The 17,280-nt window shown below is 33.9% G+C and overlaps 2 protein-coding genes across 2 annotated transcripts in view; both read left to right on the top strand.

The window, feature by feature from the left end:
• Window positions 1–10,266, top strand: part of LOC145312232 (uncharacterized) — a 17,131-nt gene extending 6,865 nt beyond the window's left edge. The window contains exons 10-26 of the mRNA XM_080151455.1: window positions 335–442; window positions 1,236–1,377; window positions 1,621–1,691; window positions 2,023–2,104; window positions 2,574–2,671; window positions 3,010–3,153; window positions 3,511–3,650; window positions 3,978–4,068; window positions 4,359–4,438; window positions 5,395–5,461; window positions 5,871–5,987; window positions 6,805–6,864; window positions 7,139–7,253; window positions 7,438–7,561; window positions 7,826–7,886; window positions 8,621–8,699; window positions 9,280–10,266. Coding sequence (XP_080007581.1) covers window positions 335–442; window positions 1,236–1,377; window positions 1,621–1,691; window positions 2,023–2,104; window positions 2,574–2,671; window positions 3,010–3,153; window positions 3,511–3,650; window positions 3,978–4,068; window positions 4,359–4,438; window positions 5,395–5,461; window positions 5,871–5,987; window positions 6,805–6,864; window positions 7,139–7,253; window positions 7,438–7,561; window positions 7,826–7,886; window positions 8,621–8,699; window positions 9,280–9,335 — 1,635 coding nt within the window. The 3' untranslated portion in view covers window positions 9,336–10,266. The remainder of the gene's footprint in view (window positions 1–334; window positions 443–1,235; window positions 1,378–1,620; window positions 1,692–2,022; window positions 2,105–2,573; window positions 2,672–3,009; window positions 3,154–3,510; window positions 3,651–3,977; window positions 4,069–4,358; window positions 4,439–5,394; window positions 5,462–5,870; window positions 5,988–6,804; window positions 6,865–7,138; window positions 7,254–7,437; window positions 7,562–7,825; window positions 7,887–8,620; window positions 8,700–9,279) is intronic.
• LOC145312636 (uncharacterized) lies at window positions 10,188–17,280 on the top strand. The gene is made up of 10 exons (XM_080151897.1): window positions 10,188–10,224; window positions 10,838–10,912; window positions 11,472–11,648; window positions 11,997–12,155; window positions 12,683–12,780; window positions 13,165–13,517; window positions 14,415–14,715; window positions 15,188–15,298; window positions 15,566–15,806; window positions 16,672–17,280. The coding sequence occupies exons 1-10, from the start codon at window positions 10,188–10,190 to the stop codon at window positions 16,935–16,937; spliced, it is 1,818 nt and encodes a 605-aa protein (XP_080008023.1). The 3' UTR covers window positions 16,938–17,280.

The raw sequence follows: 17,280 nt of genomic DNA, 5'->3' as shown, positions 1-17,280 counted from the left end.
TCGTCTGGTTGTAAGTTAGGTGATAAATTTGAATTACGTCAAATCTATGTAACACCATTTCTGAGGGTCATTTTGGCAAAATAATCGGAAATAGACATTACCATGCTTCAACCAGACTAAGTTTGCTAGCTAAAAAGTTACCCAATAAAACCTAACCTAAACTAACCTGAAGTAAAACATAAACAAACGTAACCCCCCCCCCCCCTCCTCCTTTTACCATATTCTAAATTTATCCCAAGATAAGGGTTTTAGGGTGCTATGCTCAACTAGGAAAGTTTTTTTCAAATAGATTTTTTTTATATTTTGTTCTTTTTAAAATAAACTTTTGTTTCAGGACCACGGAAGGGGTATAGATTCCCCCCAACAGCTGGACATAATGTCGCTGGCCCAGGCTCATAATCAGATGACTTCTACACCCCACAATTACCCCCCATCTACAGGAACATAATATTTTGTTTTAATCTATTTTTGTTTGATTTATTTTTTTATTAAGGGTAGTAAGGGATATTATGTAAATGAAAACGATTGAAATCTAGGTGGAAACGAATTCTTTTGCTGTTAATTGTAATTAATTGTAATGGTTTATTAAGTTCTATGATTAAGTTATCTTAATTGCTTAAAAACTTTGGGTACTTTTATATAAATGATTGTTTAGTTGAAACAAGCTGTGTCCAAACTTTTCAACCAATAAGTTTAAACAACAGAAGAGAAAGTTGGAAATATACATAAATTTTTCTCACTTCCTGATTTTCTCATAACTGTATCACTATCAAATGCTATTTGTAAATTATCAAATACTATGTTGAAGTCAAAAACACAAAAACAAACTATTATTTTATATCCATTTTATAACCTTTTTTTTGTACAGCTTTTCATTGTTAGAAAATTAAGATCAAAATAGTTTTTATTAGTATCAAAATGTAATTTATATAGCTTAAACAACAGTTTCATCTTCCTACAATAAGTTTGTAATAGGTATAAATGGATTTATAATATACGTGGATATTATGACAGGGGAAGTATTATCGTCAATTTAGGTTGCTGACATGGAACTTATCTATTTGTCAGTTCGTTGATCTAGCAGAAGGTGCGGGGATTGTGTAAAGGGGGTAGATGGGGATATCGTTATTTTAGCCAGCTGCGAGTTTCAATTAATTCGAGAGCATGAAATCTGGTGTAACATCCAAGTAATAATATATCCATTGTAATATATCAAATAAAATATGTGAACAGGTGGTCAAGTGATCCAAGGATCATTTACATCCAGCCCAACAGGTGACCTGTTGTCCCCCTCCAGCAATGTGTCTGTGTACGCCACCCCGTCTGCAACCTCCCCAGTTGTTGATCCACAAACCGGTTTTCCCGCGTCTGCCTCAGGTAAACTAACTGAATCGATATATAATATTATAACATGGATGTTGCACCAGATTTTCATGTACTTTGAAAAAAAGGATTCGAGTCGACTAAGATAACAATACCCCGATCCACCCCCTTTTATTTTATTTTATCCAGCTACAAGTTTCACTCTATTATTAGAGTACATGATAATCTGATGTAAATCCAGGTAATAATAAATCCATTAGATCACTTGGCCGTTTATTTATAGCTGTCCATTTACAGGTAACAAATTGACCGCTGCAGTAAGAGAGGAGAGTGTTCCGTTTAAGCGGCCTGAATCACCGGCCCAACAGGCATCTACAGATTATAATTTTAGTTACGTTTATACCATGGAGGGAGTGGACATTTGGCAGTTTATTACATTAGTCCCAAAATTTTTATTATATTATTTTCTTATTCGTTGGCTTAACAACTTTGGGGACTTTTATTGAATTTCGATTTGTTGGTTCTCTTAAGTGTGTCCAAACGTTTCATTCACTAGTTGTAATCACTTAATTCTGTGTATCACCATTGGAGATGTACATCAATTTATCGGCCATTGTCCTATACCTTTAATCCATAAGAAAGGAAAGACTTGGTATTCCAAATTCTAGAACTAAATTAATCTAAAATGAAAACTCACAGGTGAAAATAAAGCCATTTGCTGAGGCTTGGATTCCTAGGCCTGAGTGCAAACAGGTTCTGGATAACATGGCTGCCACTCCAGGTAATGTGCAAATTAAAGCTCAGAAATGCCGCGTTCACAAACTAAATCAAATGAAAGACGACATTCATTTTGGATAAGGATCAATTTATTTTGAACTATGGTTTTGGCTAGATTTCATTAGACCTGCCGACACAAACTGCTAAAATAGATTAACTAATATGTTTTCTATAAGATCTTTTAAACTTTTAGACGAAATTGTTTAAATTGTCAAGAAAAAAGACATGTCAGCCTTTCAAATTTTGTAGCAATTGTAAATTACTTGAATCCCTGAAATCGAAATAATTGTCTATGGAAGATTTTCATTAGGCGAAGAAAACACAGCAATTCTTGTTGTTTTATTTCTTTTCCTATTAAAATGTTGAAAACATAATAAGGTCAAGTATGAAGGAAGAAGTATCATATTCTCTGTGTAATTATGTTGGAAATATTTCTTTGTTTAGATATCTGGCTTAAATGTATTTTTTCCTAGGCACCTATTATCCAGCTAAGGAACAGTTGACCTGTCCAGGTGTTTGTGTAGGCAGTGATCAGGGCGATCCAGTCAGAGATCTTGTAGCTAAATGTCAGGTAATCCGTATTGGGAGTGAGGGAGACGACATTGGAATATGAATTACAGTGGTAGTTGGTACCATGAGTTTAAAATCAAGAAATCTTACTCTAAAACTGGATCTAACTCTTTGGTTACTCTTATCGAATTTGTTCTAAATTATTAGTGTTTAAACTTTTGAACCTTTACTAATCTACAGAAAAGGGTAATTTTGTTTATTATTATTGGGGATGGACATTAATTTATCGTCCATCGTCATATTCCTCAAGATCTCTGAGGATTGCTCCTTTATTTTCAAACTTTGTTATATTTACCTTCATACCTCCCTTGGAATCTTAATTTAAATCTTTCTATTTAGGGTGAGAATGAGGCCTCGAAGCGCCATTCATTGGCAGCTGATTCTGTCACAACTGACGTCAGAGGCCTGCAACAGCTGATTTCATCCGGTAACTACAGAGCCGCTCTCAACCTAACGGCTCAGCTGCTAACTATGTACGGACAGGCAGGGCGACTAGGATAATTAAATTGACTATAAATTTTTTATAAGATTATTCTGATATTTGTTTACTTATTATTGTTATTTACCTATTTCATTGATTTATCTCCGTGTTAATTTTGTTTTCTTTTCACACTCTATTTTATTTTGAATTTAAGTTTTGCCCCTGGAGGCCTCTTAAGACATTTGAGAAAAGAATGGGTGGGAATATAAGGGTTAAGTGGTTTGCAAAAATATCCGACACACACAGAAAGACATCCTGTTTCTAAAAGGATAAATTCTCCCACCCTCATCATCTTTAAAGGTAAAACACAAAAATTTGACTAATTAACAATTGTCTTATCCTAACATCCTTGCACCCAGGGCAAAGGCAAAGCAGGTCAGATGTCAAAGCACTCCCAGTCCAGCCTGCAGATCTGGTTGGCCAGGTTGTCCTTGCTAGTCAAGCTCAAGCTCTTCACTATAGCAGAGGCTGAGGCCGAGCCATTCGGGGATCTTGAAAGGTTTTTCATACAAAGCACAAAATAAAGCAAATGACTTAAATTTTTGCATTGCATATGCAATAATCGATATATTATTACTTGGATGTTGCACCACATTTTTATGTTATAAGATAACATCAAGTTATACTTGGAGCTGGCTAAAAACGATACCCCCATCCAACCTCTTTACTTCATCCTTTCCTACTACTGGTCTAACAAACTTTCATCTTAAAATTATCATTTATGACATTTTTTAGTTTGACTTGAACTCAGTTTTAGTGAAGGCTTCGTTTTTTTAACAACAGCTTCTGTTTATTTGCGTTTGTATGAACACTTTGCTCTCTGCAGACCTGATGTATTCCTGCAATACTACCCAGAACTATACGGAGGCCGGCGTGGATCCCTCGCACCATGGCGCATGCGTCTCATCATTGCTCAGGAATAGATACGTCAAATATGGGCGTTTTCACTGAAAGTGCCTAGTCGAACATAGAATCCCTTCCCCAAAATAGTTTGAAAATAAGGGGGAGGGGTTAGGTTAGGTTATATTGGGTCCAGAGTGGTAAGGGAAAAAGAAGGAAAGAACTACCTTGCCCTCTCCATTATTTTAATTTATTTGAAAATATAAGATTAAGAATATATATTACCTACTGTAATTGTTTGATTTATGTTGTTATTTATCATCTAAGAACCCTCCCCGTTAAATGTGAAGTATCTATCTATGTAAAGATTCCTGGATTTTGTGGCAAATGTACGGAATCTGTCAACAGGCTGTTCAGGCTTCTAGAATGTGTTAGAACTATCATCAGGTATAAGATGTATTATTACTTGGATATTGTACCAGATTTTCAAGTACTCTGATAATACGATGCACGCAGCTGCACTGGTTTAAATAAATATACACCTCCATCCACCCTTTTAGCCCGTCCCCTCCTCTCCTGGATGAATGAACTGACCAAAATAGACGAAGTCCATGCTAGCATCCTAAGTTAACGACAAATTTCCTCTTTCAATAAATCCGTTGTCCAAACAGTTTTAATCTAAATTTTTGATAAGTATATTATAGCTTTAAAAGAAGAATTTTTATATTGGTGCATTTGAATTTTTCCTCTATGAGTCCATAAAGCATACATAGATGGAGCTTAGTAGCGTTATACAGTAGAAATGACTCACCTAAGTGAGCTTGTAAGATTTCCTATGTAGAAGTTGGCTAAGAGTTATCAATTCTTGATTTTTAATAGTCAGATCTCGTAAGATCTCTACTATTATGATCAAGACAGATGTTCTTAGCATATGTCAGTCAGATCTTGTAAGATCTCTACTGATCATACTTATTTAACTTTTCAATGTAACCGAGCTGATCCAGGATAGTAGTACGCAGATGAAGAATGTAGTATGTAGAGGACATTTAACCCGCTTATAGCATGCTTATCTGAAAGCAGTATTCATCTTCTATACATTGTCTTCCGGGAGTTCGTAATCAATATGATCATGAGAGATTCAGAATAGTTTATTTAGTTAACATTATTATCACAATAAGGTAAACACATATGCAAGTAATTGGAATCAATCATGAGATATAATTAGGACACCCCGGGGACATTCACAAGAAGAACACTACAATCAGATCCAGGTAGAGAGAATGGAATCTGGGTAGAAGCATCAGTTGTCTGATTCAGATTCCTGAAATGAAATATCATTTAAGGAAGTTGTAATCTAACGTAGAAAAAAATATCACAATGATTTACAAAATTGATCATTTTAGGAATCTGAAATCTGGTTTACAAGCGGATGGATCTGTTCTCCTAGATTCTGACAATAAAGATTCTAAGGTTTGCTATTTTAATTTTTTAAAAGTTTTCTTTTCCTTTTCCATTACCTAGGTAATTAAATTTAAAATTGTTCCAAATACCTCAAAAATTATGTTCTCTAAAACAAAAAGACAAGTGGTCAATACGCCCTTCGGGAACGCTTATTTTGTTTTCTTTAAAAAAATGCAATTGATATATTAAAGTAAAAGATTAGTTAAATGAAAATCTAATCACGGAGTGGAGACCTTGTGTCGACTTTCAATTGGGTCTTTTGAATATCAGCCAATAGCGTCGGAAATATTAACATATCCATGTCGCTACAAAATAGCAGAGAGCTATTTTTTAGTAGACGAGAAAGATCCTTACCACTTGTGCCTGTTATTTATCTGGATTATACATCTATACTTATACATGTATTATTTATATTTAGGAAGCTCTTGATTGTTGGGAGGAGAGAGAGCGTCAAGTTGTATACGCGCTTGTAAATTGTTGTATCAACGGAAAGGATTATCAATCAGCTGTCAAGTGTCTAGAAATTTTACTAAAGGTTTGTATTTATTTAACAGATCTATAGTATAGATGTATATACAGACAACTACCTCCCTTCATTTTTCAAAGACCTCTTTTGTCTGCCTCTAAATAATTTTCTGCTACTTAGCTGTGTTAATATAATCGATACCATATTGGTTGATTTTTAATGACCCAATAGGAAGGTTGCACAAGACGATTGCGATGGGGAGATACAGTTATTTAACCCTTTTTCCCTCTAGTGTTTTACTCTAATATTTATTTACTAGCGGCTACGCCCCTAGAGGCCTCTAGGGGCACTTGAGGAGGAGAGAGTCGAATTTAATAATTCAATTTCTCATTTTAAATTTTAGTTAAAAATAAAAATTGGGGGGGGGGGATTTTTCATTTTTTGGGTGGGTTGGAGGTGTCCCACCCCCCAAGAAAATAGTTATAAACCTTCCCGGGACCTATGAGAAGCTACCCTGTTCAGCGGTTAGCGAGATTCTTCGGTACAGACACACAGACAGATACACAGACAAACATCCTGTTACTTTAGTATAAGGATTTATTCCAAATTATTTTAACTAGCGACTACGCCCCTACTACAGTCCTCCATAGGGGGCTATTGAAAAAAAGAGGGGTTTGATTTTAGTTTATATAGAAAAAGAAAGTGAGGGTGGATTTAGAGGGTGGTGTATGTGATACCCAAAAATAGTTTTAAAACTTGGCTGGACCTATAAGAAGCTTCACTGCATAGAGAAACATATCATAACGGTTCAGAGGTTAGCGAGATCCTTTACTACAGACAGACATCCTCTCCCTTAGGTATAATTCAATAGATGTTTATATTGTAGATAGAGAAAGAGGAAAGAAAAGCGTCGTTATATTCTGCTTATGGTCGTCTTTATCTCCAGGTTAGTATTACTATATCAAAATTGTCCTATTGATTTCAACTGATGCCTATGACAACAAGGTAGAATATATAAGTGTGGCATCTCTATAATAAAATCTTGAAAATAAAAGTATTTACTTTTACTGTATCTTGTGTTTACGCAATTCTACAATTAGTGTTCTTCTTATTAAGTTCTGGAACAAGAGTCGAGTTATTGTTTGTTTGTTCTTTCTTCTGATTTTATAGTTTCGCTTTTTGAATGTTGTCATCCTTGTTTTTTATTCAAAACTATCTAGGTTGGAAGTTTGGCCAAAGCAGAGAAATATTTCAAGAAAGGAAGTCAAATTAGAAATTTTGAAAAATCTGAGGAAAAAATTGAAGATTTACTGGATAAAGCTGCTCTTGGGATAGGTAAGAACAATGGATATATTATTACTTAAATCTAATCTTACATGTTCATGTTCTCTAATAAAATGGAACACGTAGCGTATTGACCCAATCGAAAGTCTGCACAAGGTCCCCACCCCGTGAAAATACAGTTATTTAACCCCTGCCCCTTTTTTCCTTTACTTTAATATATGTACCTTTCTTTCAGGTAAAGGAGATTATGAGGCCGCATTGAAGAACTACGAAGTTGCTGTACAACTGTGTCAAGGAGGCAGTAAGCATGAACGTCTGGTCAAGAACAACCAGGCTGTTTGTCTTCTCTATCTGGGCAGGTACAAATAGATTTTATGAGAATAATAATGCCCCTGCCTCTAGTGGCACTTAAATAATGGATTGGGAAGAATTCGACCCTCAACTTACATTTTAGTTTTTAATAAAAAGTAAAAGATTTTTGCAGGGAATTTTTACTTATAAGTAGCTTCACTGTAAAGGAGGATCGTATTGGTCCAGTGGTTAGCGTAATCCTTTGTTACCGTCAGACGGACAGACATCCTAATACTAATGTTGGATATTGATGGATTTTAAATATTTTTTAGATTAAAGGAAGGAGTAAATATTCTGGAAACAGCAGTTACAACAGACCCTCAGAACACACAGGTAATTTACTTTTCCCGTCGGTCAATCAGTCATGATACAAAATATAAAAAGGTTTCGTGATTATGTTCTTCAATTTATTTCTATTCTTGATTTTAACAAATGAACAAATGCTCATTATATAATATATTCCTTGTCCGTAATCCCATCTATAATTTTTTGTGCTTCGCTACTTGATGATGTATAACTCGCTCATTTTTCTTATCTTTAAATGATCAGCTTGTCATTACAAACATCTTCACATCTAAAAAGATCTTATTAACCATTGTCGATGTCACAAATAGATTTATTATTTTACACCAGATTTTATCTTGCACTCTAATAAATTGAAACTTCAAACTGTGATGTTAGCAACCTAAATTGACGACAATTTTTGCGTTGTCATCATATCCACGTATATTCTACATCCATTATGTCACTTCTATTTGGTAACAGTTTGAATTAAACAGCGCGTTTGATAATTTACATATTTTATCCCAATTAAAAAGGATTTGTCAGCTAATTAAAAAATGTTAACCTAAAATTTATTTTGTAAATGCTTTTCCAGTATGGCTTCCAAAACCGATTAATATCCGCTGGAATAAAACCGGTTCTCAGCCATCCTAAAAAATTATGTATCTTACTATAGACAGCTTATAATATATGTTTATTTGTTTAAGGGTAATCCTATGCTAAATTTGTGTACACTGTATGAGTTAGAGCCCAGCTATGCTCTTCAAAAGAAACTCTTGTTTTAGGGTAATCCGATGCTAAATTTGTGTACACTGTACGAGTTAGAGTCCAGCTATGCACTTCAAAAGAAAATTGGAATGCTAGGTAAAACATAATTTTAATCTATAATTTTAGTTTAAACGCAAAGGGAAACGAGAAACAATGGGCTGGTTATTACACTAGTCTCCCAAAGTTTTATAATAACGATTTCTTATTCGTTAGCATAACAACCGTGTGGACTTTTATTGAATTTTGATTAGTTGGTTCATTATGTGTCATAAGTGTCCAAACGTTACAACTACTAATGGTAATCTACAGAAGGGGTAATTTTTTGTAAATTGTACATCAATTTATTGGCCATTGTCTTTTCCCTTTAGACCTTGATAGACACCAAACTGGTTAAGTTTGAATGAAAACAAAGAAAATATTTGAAGGGATAAGACAATGAAAGATACATTGTTACAATGATGATAACCACAACTTCACCTTCTGTAGATTAAATTATTGGTTGGCATGTTAGAACGCTATTAATTTTGAACCAACCAATCAAAATTCAATAAAAGTACTACAAGTTTTTGTGCCCACGTGGCTACAAAACTTTGGGTACCAGTGTAATTTACATCCCTTTCCCCCTCCCTCCTTGATAACACTGATATAATGATTAGCATAATTTATTTTTGTTTAGGTTTAGTTTCATTGCAGTGTCCAGACTCGTTTCCAACTTCGTCCCTCAAGCTGTAAATACAAAATAAATAAAATGAAGACTTTGATGTTGCACCATATTTCTGTCTATCTTAAAATTGTCCTTACAGCTGGCTAATATAATGATACCCCCTCCCCTCCCTCCTACTGGAAGAAATTACTGACCAATAGAGCAGGACTTTCGTAGCAACCTAAATTAAAGAAAAAAAATTTCCTTCCATAAAATCTATGTATTATATCATTATCCATTGTAATTCAACATTTTATTCAGCATCAAATTTTGGATTTTTTTTCTTTCCCTCATTAAATCTTTTTGATAAAAGAATACCTAATCACTAGTAGTAATTCCTAGTAATTGGAGCATCAAGGATAGGTTAATGAAAGATTAATCCAACTCATATTATCATATTATGAACAGCTTTCCGCTAATTTTAAAATGAAAAATTTTAACATTAAGACCAGTTTTGGTAGCCCCGAGGGACCGAAGGTTCGGGCTAACGAAACTGGTCTTAATGTTAGGATTTTATTGTAATATACTTGGAAAATTTTTTATAATGGCTGAGAGCTGGTTTTAATCCAGTTGAAATTAATCGGTTTTAAAGCCATACTGGTAAATATATTATTGTTATTTGAATAAACAGCACTGGTGAAAAATAAATTTGTGTATATTTTAGAAATTTTAGTCATTCCAAAACAATTTCAAGATTTAGTATTATAAATTTTAATACTTACCTTGAAACTTATTTTCAATTTAAAAAATGAATTTATATTACCTACTTTTAATCACTTATTTGTTTTATAATATTTATGTTATCCATAAACAGTTTGAAAATATGATCTAAAGTCATTGCATTTCAGAAAATAGAATGTTTTATATGAAATTACTTGCGTATGGGTGTTATAAGAATAGAAGAAAAGAAAAAAGAAGGTCAAAATCTGCAAGAAACAGTGAAACTAAGACAGGAAAATTAAGATTGATAGAATAATAAATGTATTTAGTGAAGAAGTATAACCCAGACAACTACCTGGATCCAGTATTTGGGACCTTTTTAGTCTGCTAATAAATTGCTTTTCTGTTTTTTTTTCCGTTTGCTTGTGTAAATATTTGGGACGCTATTGGCTGATATTAAAAGACCCAATTGAAAGTCGGCACCCCCAAACCCCAATTTTTTTATTTTGCCGCTGCTTGCAATATTTTAAAGCCCCTTTTGTAAATTTTAACTTTTACACTCAGACGGTGAGTTTTACCCCCTCCCTCCCCCTCAACTTAATATCTTTTAGGGGGGTATAGTTTGGTAATATCCACCAATAATACCCTTCCCCCCCCCCCTCCTCCAGGTAAATGTTACCACTGAGGTAAAAATCTTATGTGGAGTTTAAAGAAATCTATCTCCCCTAAAGTGAAATTACCCTCTTTTAAAAACTAGCCTCCTCCCCCTTCCCTCTTTTAAAAAAGTATGGAGCTTGGACGTCCTTTGAAGCTCTGCTTTGTTTTTATTTCATTGTATGTGGAAAATAAATCTAAATTGTTGTAAAATTAGAAACTGACGGTAAATCCTTCAAACCAGTAGTGGACTATTCAGATAGTGAAGAAGAGGGTCGCTCCCCGAGAAAGGGTAAGTACAAAAACGGAATCTATAGGTATATTTAACAAAAATTTAAGTTTTAAGTCAGTTGGGACATTTTAACACGTTTCTCCTAATCGTAGCACATGAATATTTTTTAAGTTTCAAAAAACTAGAGCTTATAGTGGAATGAGGTTCTCACGGTATGCATAACTTTTTTCTAAGCTGCACAATTTGAATTTTAAAAATCTACGCATTTTTTGCACACCCTTCATAAACAACTTTTTATAATATAATTATCATATGATATTCCTCTGATTTTTGGAATAACGTTTCCTATATCAACGATTCAACATGGTACAATATTTTAAACGCTGCATTTCTATAATTTAATCATAAACTATCTTGTATTAACATAATTTTATACAATTTTATTTAGATTTTCAAATTAATATTCTGCTTATTAAGTTCTGACTATGTATCATACAAGAATTGTTATTCGTTTGTCCTTCCTTCTGATTTTAGAGCTTCGCTTTTATGGGTGTTTTCATTCTTGTTTTCTTTTAAAGTATATGCATTTTATATTCTTAAAAAAATAATTTTCTTTTAGGAACTAAACGACCTCTGGAATCCCTCGACACCTTCCGAGATCCATTTATAAAAAGAAAAGCACCAGTAGTACCACATGGAGGATTCAATAATACTGTTATACCAGTTCCAAATTATAATGTGTATGGTAACCTAGCAGTAGCACCAGTGACCAACACCAGTGTTTATGGAAGTACAGGTAATGGATATAGAATATACGTGGATATTATGCCAGGGGGAAAAATTGGCTTGAATTTAGGTTGCTAACATGGAAATCATACATTGGTCAGTTCGTTCATCCATTAAGAAAGAAGGGGGATGGAGTAAAGTGGGTGAATGGGGAGTATCGTTATTTTAGTCTTATGTGAGTTTCATTTGATTAAAGAATTATGGTTGCTAACAAGGAACTCATTTATTGGTCAGTTCGTTCATCCAGTATTAGGTAAGGGGGTAAATGGTGTTATCGTTATTTTAGCTTACTGTGAGTTTCACTTTATTAGAGAACATTTGGTTGTAATATCCAAGTAATAATATATCCATTGTACAGGTCCCATACATCATGCCACTAATAATGTGTTCCCAAATCTTGTGAATACTCATGTGCTGACAACTATTCCACTGGTTGATAATGATGAAATTAAGAAGAGTATCGAAGAAGACAAGAACAGTGAGAATAATAAAAATTCTACAGAAGAAAAAACTCAAGGTATCACTTATTTTTATCAGGTAGCTAGGGGAGATTGTTTAATTTTTCGGCCATTAGTTGACTTAAAAACTTGTTTCTTTTAGTATAGGAGCTACTCTATGATCCACATTGTCAATCCGTCAGTCAGTCCGTAGCGCTATGGGGGAAATGTGATTTTCTCAGCTGTTATCCATGATAGACAGCTGTTTTTTATACAGATTCCCTATACCAATGATCATCCAGTATGTTATTTACTTTGACCGTTACTTTGTTAGTCATGCTACAAAATATAAGTATTGTAAAAAATGTGGAAAAGGTTTCGTGATGTGATAAAAATTTCTTGTGATTCAAGATTTGAATAAAATCTCTATGTCCTTATTTCAATTCATGAATTTTTGCTTTGCTTTTTATAGATGTTGTCATCCTTGTTTATTATTGAATTTTGATTGAAAGGTACAAAGTAAACGTTTCAATAAGTGGAATGTTCTGTTATAGAAAATAAATCCCAATTTATGATCTTTATGTGTACAAACATTTTTGTTGTTTAGATTTGAAGAGCCCAGAAATTATTAACTTACCTGAAACTCCTATCAAGAATGTAGAGGATGATGCCAAAACACCTAGTTTATCTTCAAAAGTGACCAAGGTATTATATTTGTTTTTCCAGTAAATAATTCGCTGGATTAGAACCGGTTCTCAGTCATACTTTAAAATCATATTTTAAAACCATGTACAGAAAAGTATTTCAGACAAATTTCCACAAATATCACAATAAAAATCGCTAAAATAATTACTTTTTTTAGCCCGGGCCTTCCCTATCGGGGTTAACCAAACTGGTTTTATTATTATAATTTTTCATTTTATTATCCACGGAAAGCTGTCTATAATACTATGCAATAAACTGTTAGAATACTTTTTATTGTACGTAACACAAAATACCTACATAAGAATGGATATAGTTTTTGTGTTTACATTTTCATGAAAACTACTAATTCTTAATTTCTATATTAATAAATTTTTTTTGATGCAGGCCTGTAGTCAAATTGAAGTTCAAGAAAAAGCTATAGAAAAACCACAGGAAATTGTAACCAAAGAAAGCAAAGATGACATAGAAAGTATCCCTATACCATCAACGAATACAACTGACGAACCACCCAACATCAAAACCAATATAGATATATCTACCACAAAAGAAGAAAATGAAAAATTGCCAACCACCATTGAAAGCCTAGAAGAGGAAAAGAAAGAATCGTCCGACACCATTGTGCCAAATGCTGACTTGACTAAGTCTAGTAGTGCCGCAGCAAAGACTGAAATTATTCCTAAAATCAACACCACACTAAGTACTGCACAGACTTACTATAGATCGCATCCATTCCATTTGTACGAGCCACCACAAGGAAATGGGATAAACATTCTAAAAAAATTATTGTATGTACAGAAAAAATGAACTATTCTTAATGGTCTGTCAAAAAGCCTAATTGTTGGGTCGGAATCGGGTTCTTACGAAAATCCGCCAAAAAAATAAGTGGATTAATCAACGTTGAGATTTCTTGTTTTTTTAACGGTTTTTTTCGTATTTTCACGGTTTTTTTTCTTGTTTCTAGCCTCAAGGGCCAAAAGCGACCATTTTCTAATTTAAATTAGGGATTTGGATTCTGCGTCCAAAAATTATGTGGCTTGCAGATTTTCGGATTCGGATTGACATCACTAGTCTTTACTATTCTTTTTTCTGTTTTATTGTAAAAAGATTTTTTAAAGCAAGCAACATATTTTCAGAAAATTTTGATTTACAATGAATTTTATCCTGTCACTTATTCAGTTAAACCCCCTTCTACTAAGGACTCCAAAGAAATCCATGAAAATAAAGAAAAGACTATTTTAGAACAAGATGAACCTAAAAGAGAGACTAAAGTTTATCAGGGATTATAGAAAATCAATTTCAATAAGAATTAATAACTTTAAAATTGTTTAACTCTGATGAAAGTGCATTAATTTAGTAAATTAAGTACCTACAAATCTCTGTCTGCCTGTACTAAACTTGCTAACCGCGCGGAACCAATACAGATTTCCTTTGCAATACGGTTAATTATTGTTCCTGGGAATATTAGTAGCTATTTAGGGGGAGGTTACAACCCCCCCCCCTTTTTTTTGGAACTAAAATAAAAATGGATCGGTGGTCAAAGTCAATCCCCACCTCCTCAAATGCCCTTAGAGGCCACTAAATAATTCTTCTAAATATATTAATATCAATGCAATAGGTAATCATTTAAAATAAAGATTTTCTACTTTTTTCCAGGGCTATCGAACCACTGACCCAGCCAGTTTGGTAAAACAACAAAATGAGGAAAATACAAAATTCAATACCAGCCCAACCAAGAATAAATCAACTGACAAAGAAGAATTATTGATACCAATTGAGGAGCTACAGCAGAGGAATGTGAATGAGTTTTTCAACAGTGCCGCCGCAGTTGTTAAAGAAGATTCTGCCACAGCTGTTCAGGACGTCAACATTGACGCAGAAGTTGAGGAAGATATAGTTCACATTCAGGATAAAGTTGTTGATGAACTGAATGAACAGGTATTGTAATACTGCTTGTTGTCAGGAAGGTGATAGACACCGCATCATAATTAAGACGTTAGAAATGTTTCCTACTGATTCTATGTCAGGTGCGCAACATAAATAGTTAGATTAGTGGGAATGCCTTGGCCCATAAACAGGCTCATATTATTTCCATGTCCAGTTTGTATTTCGTAGACAAAGGTCATTCAATCAAAGGGTTGGTTGTCTGTTGGATGTTACTTAACCTAAAATTCTTTGATGTTGCAACCTATACAAGCGGAGGATGCAAATAAATGAAAAGTACGATGTCGTCTTTGTCTGTGTATCATGAAGTATTAATTTAAACACATGTAAATTTGTTACAAAAACTTTGAGTGGAATAGCTTTCCTATAACTTACTTTGTCCGCCTGTATACGTAATGTAAAGTTATTATGCTATTTTTAAATCTGATTTTGTAAATTGTAAGTTCATATTTCAAATATTTATCAGGATGTTACGGCAATGACGCAACCGAAGCAGAACCCCATCAGAATAAATCTGCGGGGGTTGAAGCCAATAACTGCCAGACCAGTTTTACCCCAGTACTCAGAATTGGAACAGGTTTGTTTGAAGATGTATGATAGGGAGGGAGGGGACTTTGGGCTGTTATTTCAACAGTCTTCAAAGTTTTATAGTAATGATTTCTTCTTAATTGGCTCAACAACTTTGGGGACTTTTGATTGGTTAGTTCATAAAGTTGAGTGTCCATCAAAACGTTTCAATCTACAGAAGGGTAAATTTTGTTAGTCAGCATTAGGTATATACATCAATTTATCGGAAGTTGTCTTACTAATCTCTTTAAATCCATGATAAATCATTTTTGACTAGGTTGAAAGTTTTGAAAGCTTACCTACAAATGATATAAATAATGAAAATATTGGTTCTATGGATAATTCTAAAATGGATGATGTTAATATGGATAATGAAAATATTGATAATATTACAATTGGTGATGATACTACTTTGGATAATGATAATTCTAATATGGATGATATTTCTTCTATGGATAATGTTGAAATGGGTACTAATGACAAATCTTGTATTGACCATGGTTCAAATGACAGTAAAGGTAAAGATCGTGGATTTATTATTACTTGGATCTTACACATGATTACCATGTACTCTTAAAAAGTAAAATTTGTAGCTGGCTAAAATAACGATCTCCACATCCACCCTCTTTAGCCCTTCCCTCCTAACGGATAAATGAGGTCCAAATTGCTACCTAAATTGACGATATTTTTTTCCTTGTCATAATATTAAAATGATAAATTATTAAAACCAGTTTTATTAGACCCTAGAAGCCAAAGGCCCGGGCTAACAAAACTTATTTCATGATTTTTAGTTTAGTATTCCTGGAAAATTGTCTGTAAAATTATGCTATGCATAATTTTTATTTTGATAATTGTGGAAAATTGTCTGTAACACGATGTAATAAATTTTTTTTTTTTAGGGTAGTTGAAAAATCGTTCTAATCCTGCGTGTATCAATCTGTTTCGAAGCTATACCGGAATAGTTATTTCTCGCATCGTATTATAAACAGCTTTCCGCGGATATAGAATGTACAATTATAAGACTAAAGCCAGTTTTTTAGCCTTGAGGTGCCGAAGGCACGGGCTAAAATACTGGTTTTAATCTTATAATTGTACATTTTTGTATTCGTAGAAAGCTGGATATGATTCGGTACTAGACATAGTTTTTTGTATGGACGAGAACCGGTTCCTATCCACCGGATTCGAATGAATACGAGAAAATGCATTAAAAGTTTACTCACAGCATTTACATTAATTAAGTCTCTTCATATTGGTAGAAATAGTTTAGTAAACAATGGAAAAAAATTTTCAAGGGGTTAGAATATTGTTTTCTGTTTTGCAATAAGTGCTCTAAAACGCCAGTTATTGTTTCAATTCCACTTAATATTTATTTTTTATTCTTAGGGCAGCAGCTTCAACAAGACGGACCAATAATAACATCAGAAACAAACCATCAGAATAATTATCTAACACAAGATCCACCCTCCTTCCTTCCAACCTTCCCTGAACAACCCTACGGGGCTCCTTTCGGCAGGCGGGGTGGCAGGCCACCCCATCCAGCACCTAGAGGACGCGGCAAAAGAAATCACAGGGGGGGTAGACGGGGGAATAGGCCTCCGAGAGGTGGAAGGAGAGGCCGTGCACTTCGTGGATGGGAACGGGGTTTTTAGTAACTATTTATTGCAACTTATTATAGACAACTTTCCGCGGATATCAAAATGAAAAATATTATGATTAGAAAAGCCCGGACCAATGGCCAACAAAACTGGTATTATTATGTTATTTTTATCTTAATATTTGTGGAAAATTGTATTTTATAAGACATTTTATTTAATTAGAAAGATGTAAAGAGGGTACAACTTTTTAAAATACTTAACTACAGATAGGAAGGGAACACTGGTCTGTTTATTACACTTGTCCCCTAAGTTAGAATAATTTGAGTTCCTAGTGTTTCAACCACTATTTGTAATCTACGAAATAGGTTAGGGAGGGGGCGGAAGTGACACTTTTTAA

This window comes from Acartia tonsa, chromosome 2 (genome assembly GCF_053477335.1).
Source record: "Acartia tonsa isolate MP-2025a chromosome 2, ASM5347733v1, whole genome shotgun sequence".
In the NCBI taxonomy this organism is placed as follows: domain Eukaryota; kingdom Metazoa; phylum Arthropoda; class Copepoda; order Calanoida; family Acartiidae; genus Acartia; species Acartia tonsa.
Note: the sequence above shows the minus strand (reverse complement) of the source record. Positions and strands in the feature narration are given on the sequence as shown.

Coding starts and splice junctions, on each gene's coding strand:
- LOC145312636 (XM_080151897.1), top strand. CDS start 10,188: ATGGGTGTTATAAGAATAGAAGAAAAGAAAAAAGAAG. Junction 10,913..11,471: donor GGGTCGCTCCCCGAGAAAGG/GTAAGTACAAAA, acceptor ATTTTCTTTTAG/GAACTAAACGACCTCTGGAA. Junction 14,716..15,187: donor TTGATGAACTGAATGAACAG/GTATTGTAATAC, acceptor AATATTTATCAG/GATGTTACGGCAATGACGCA.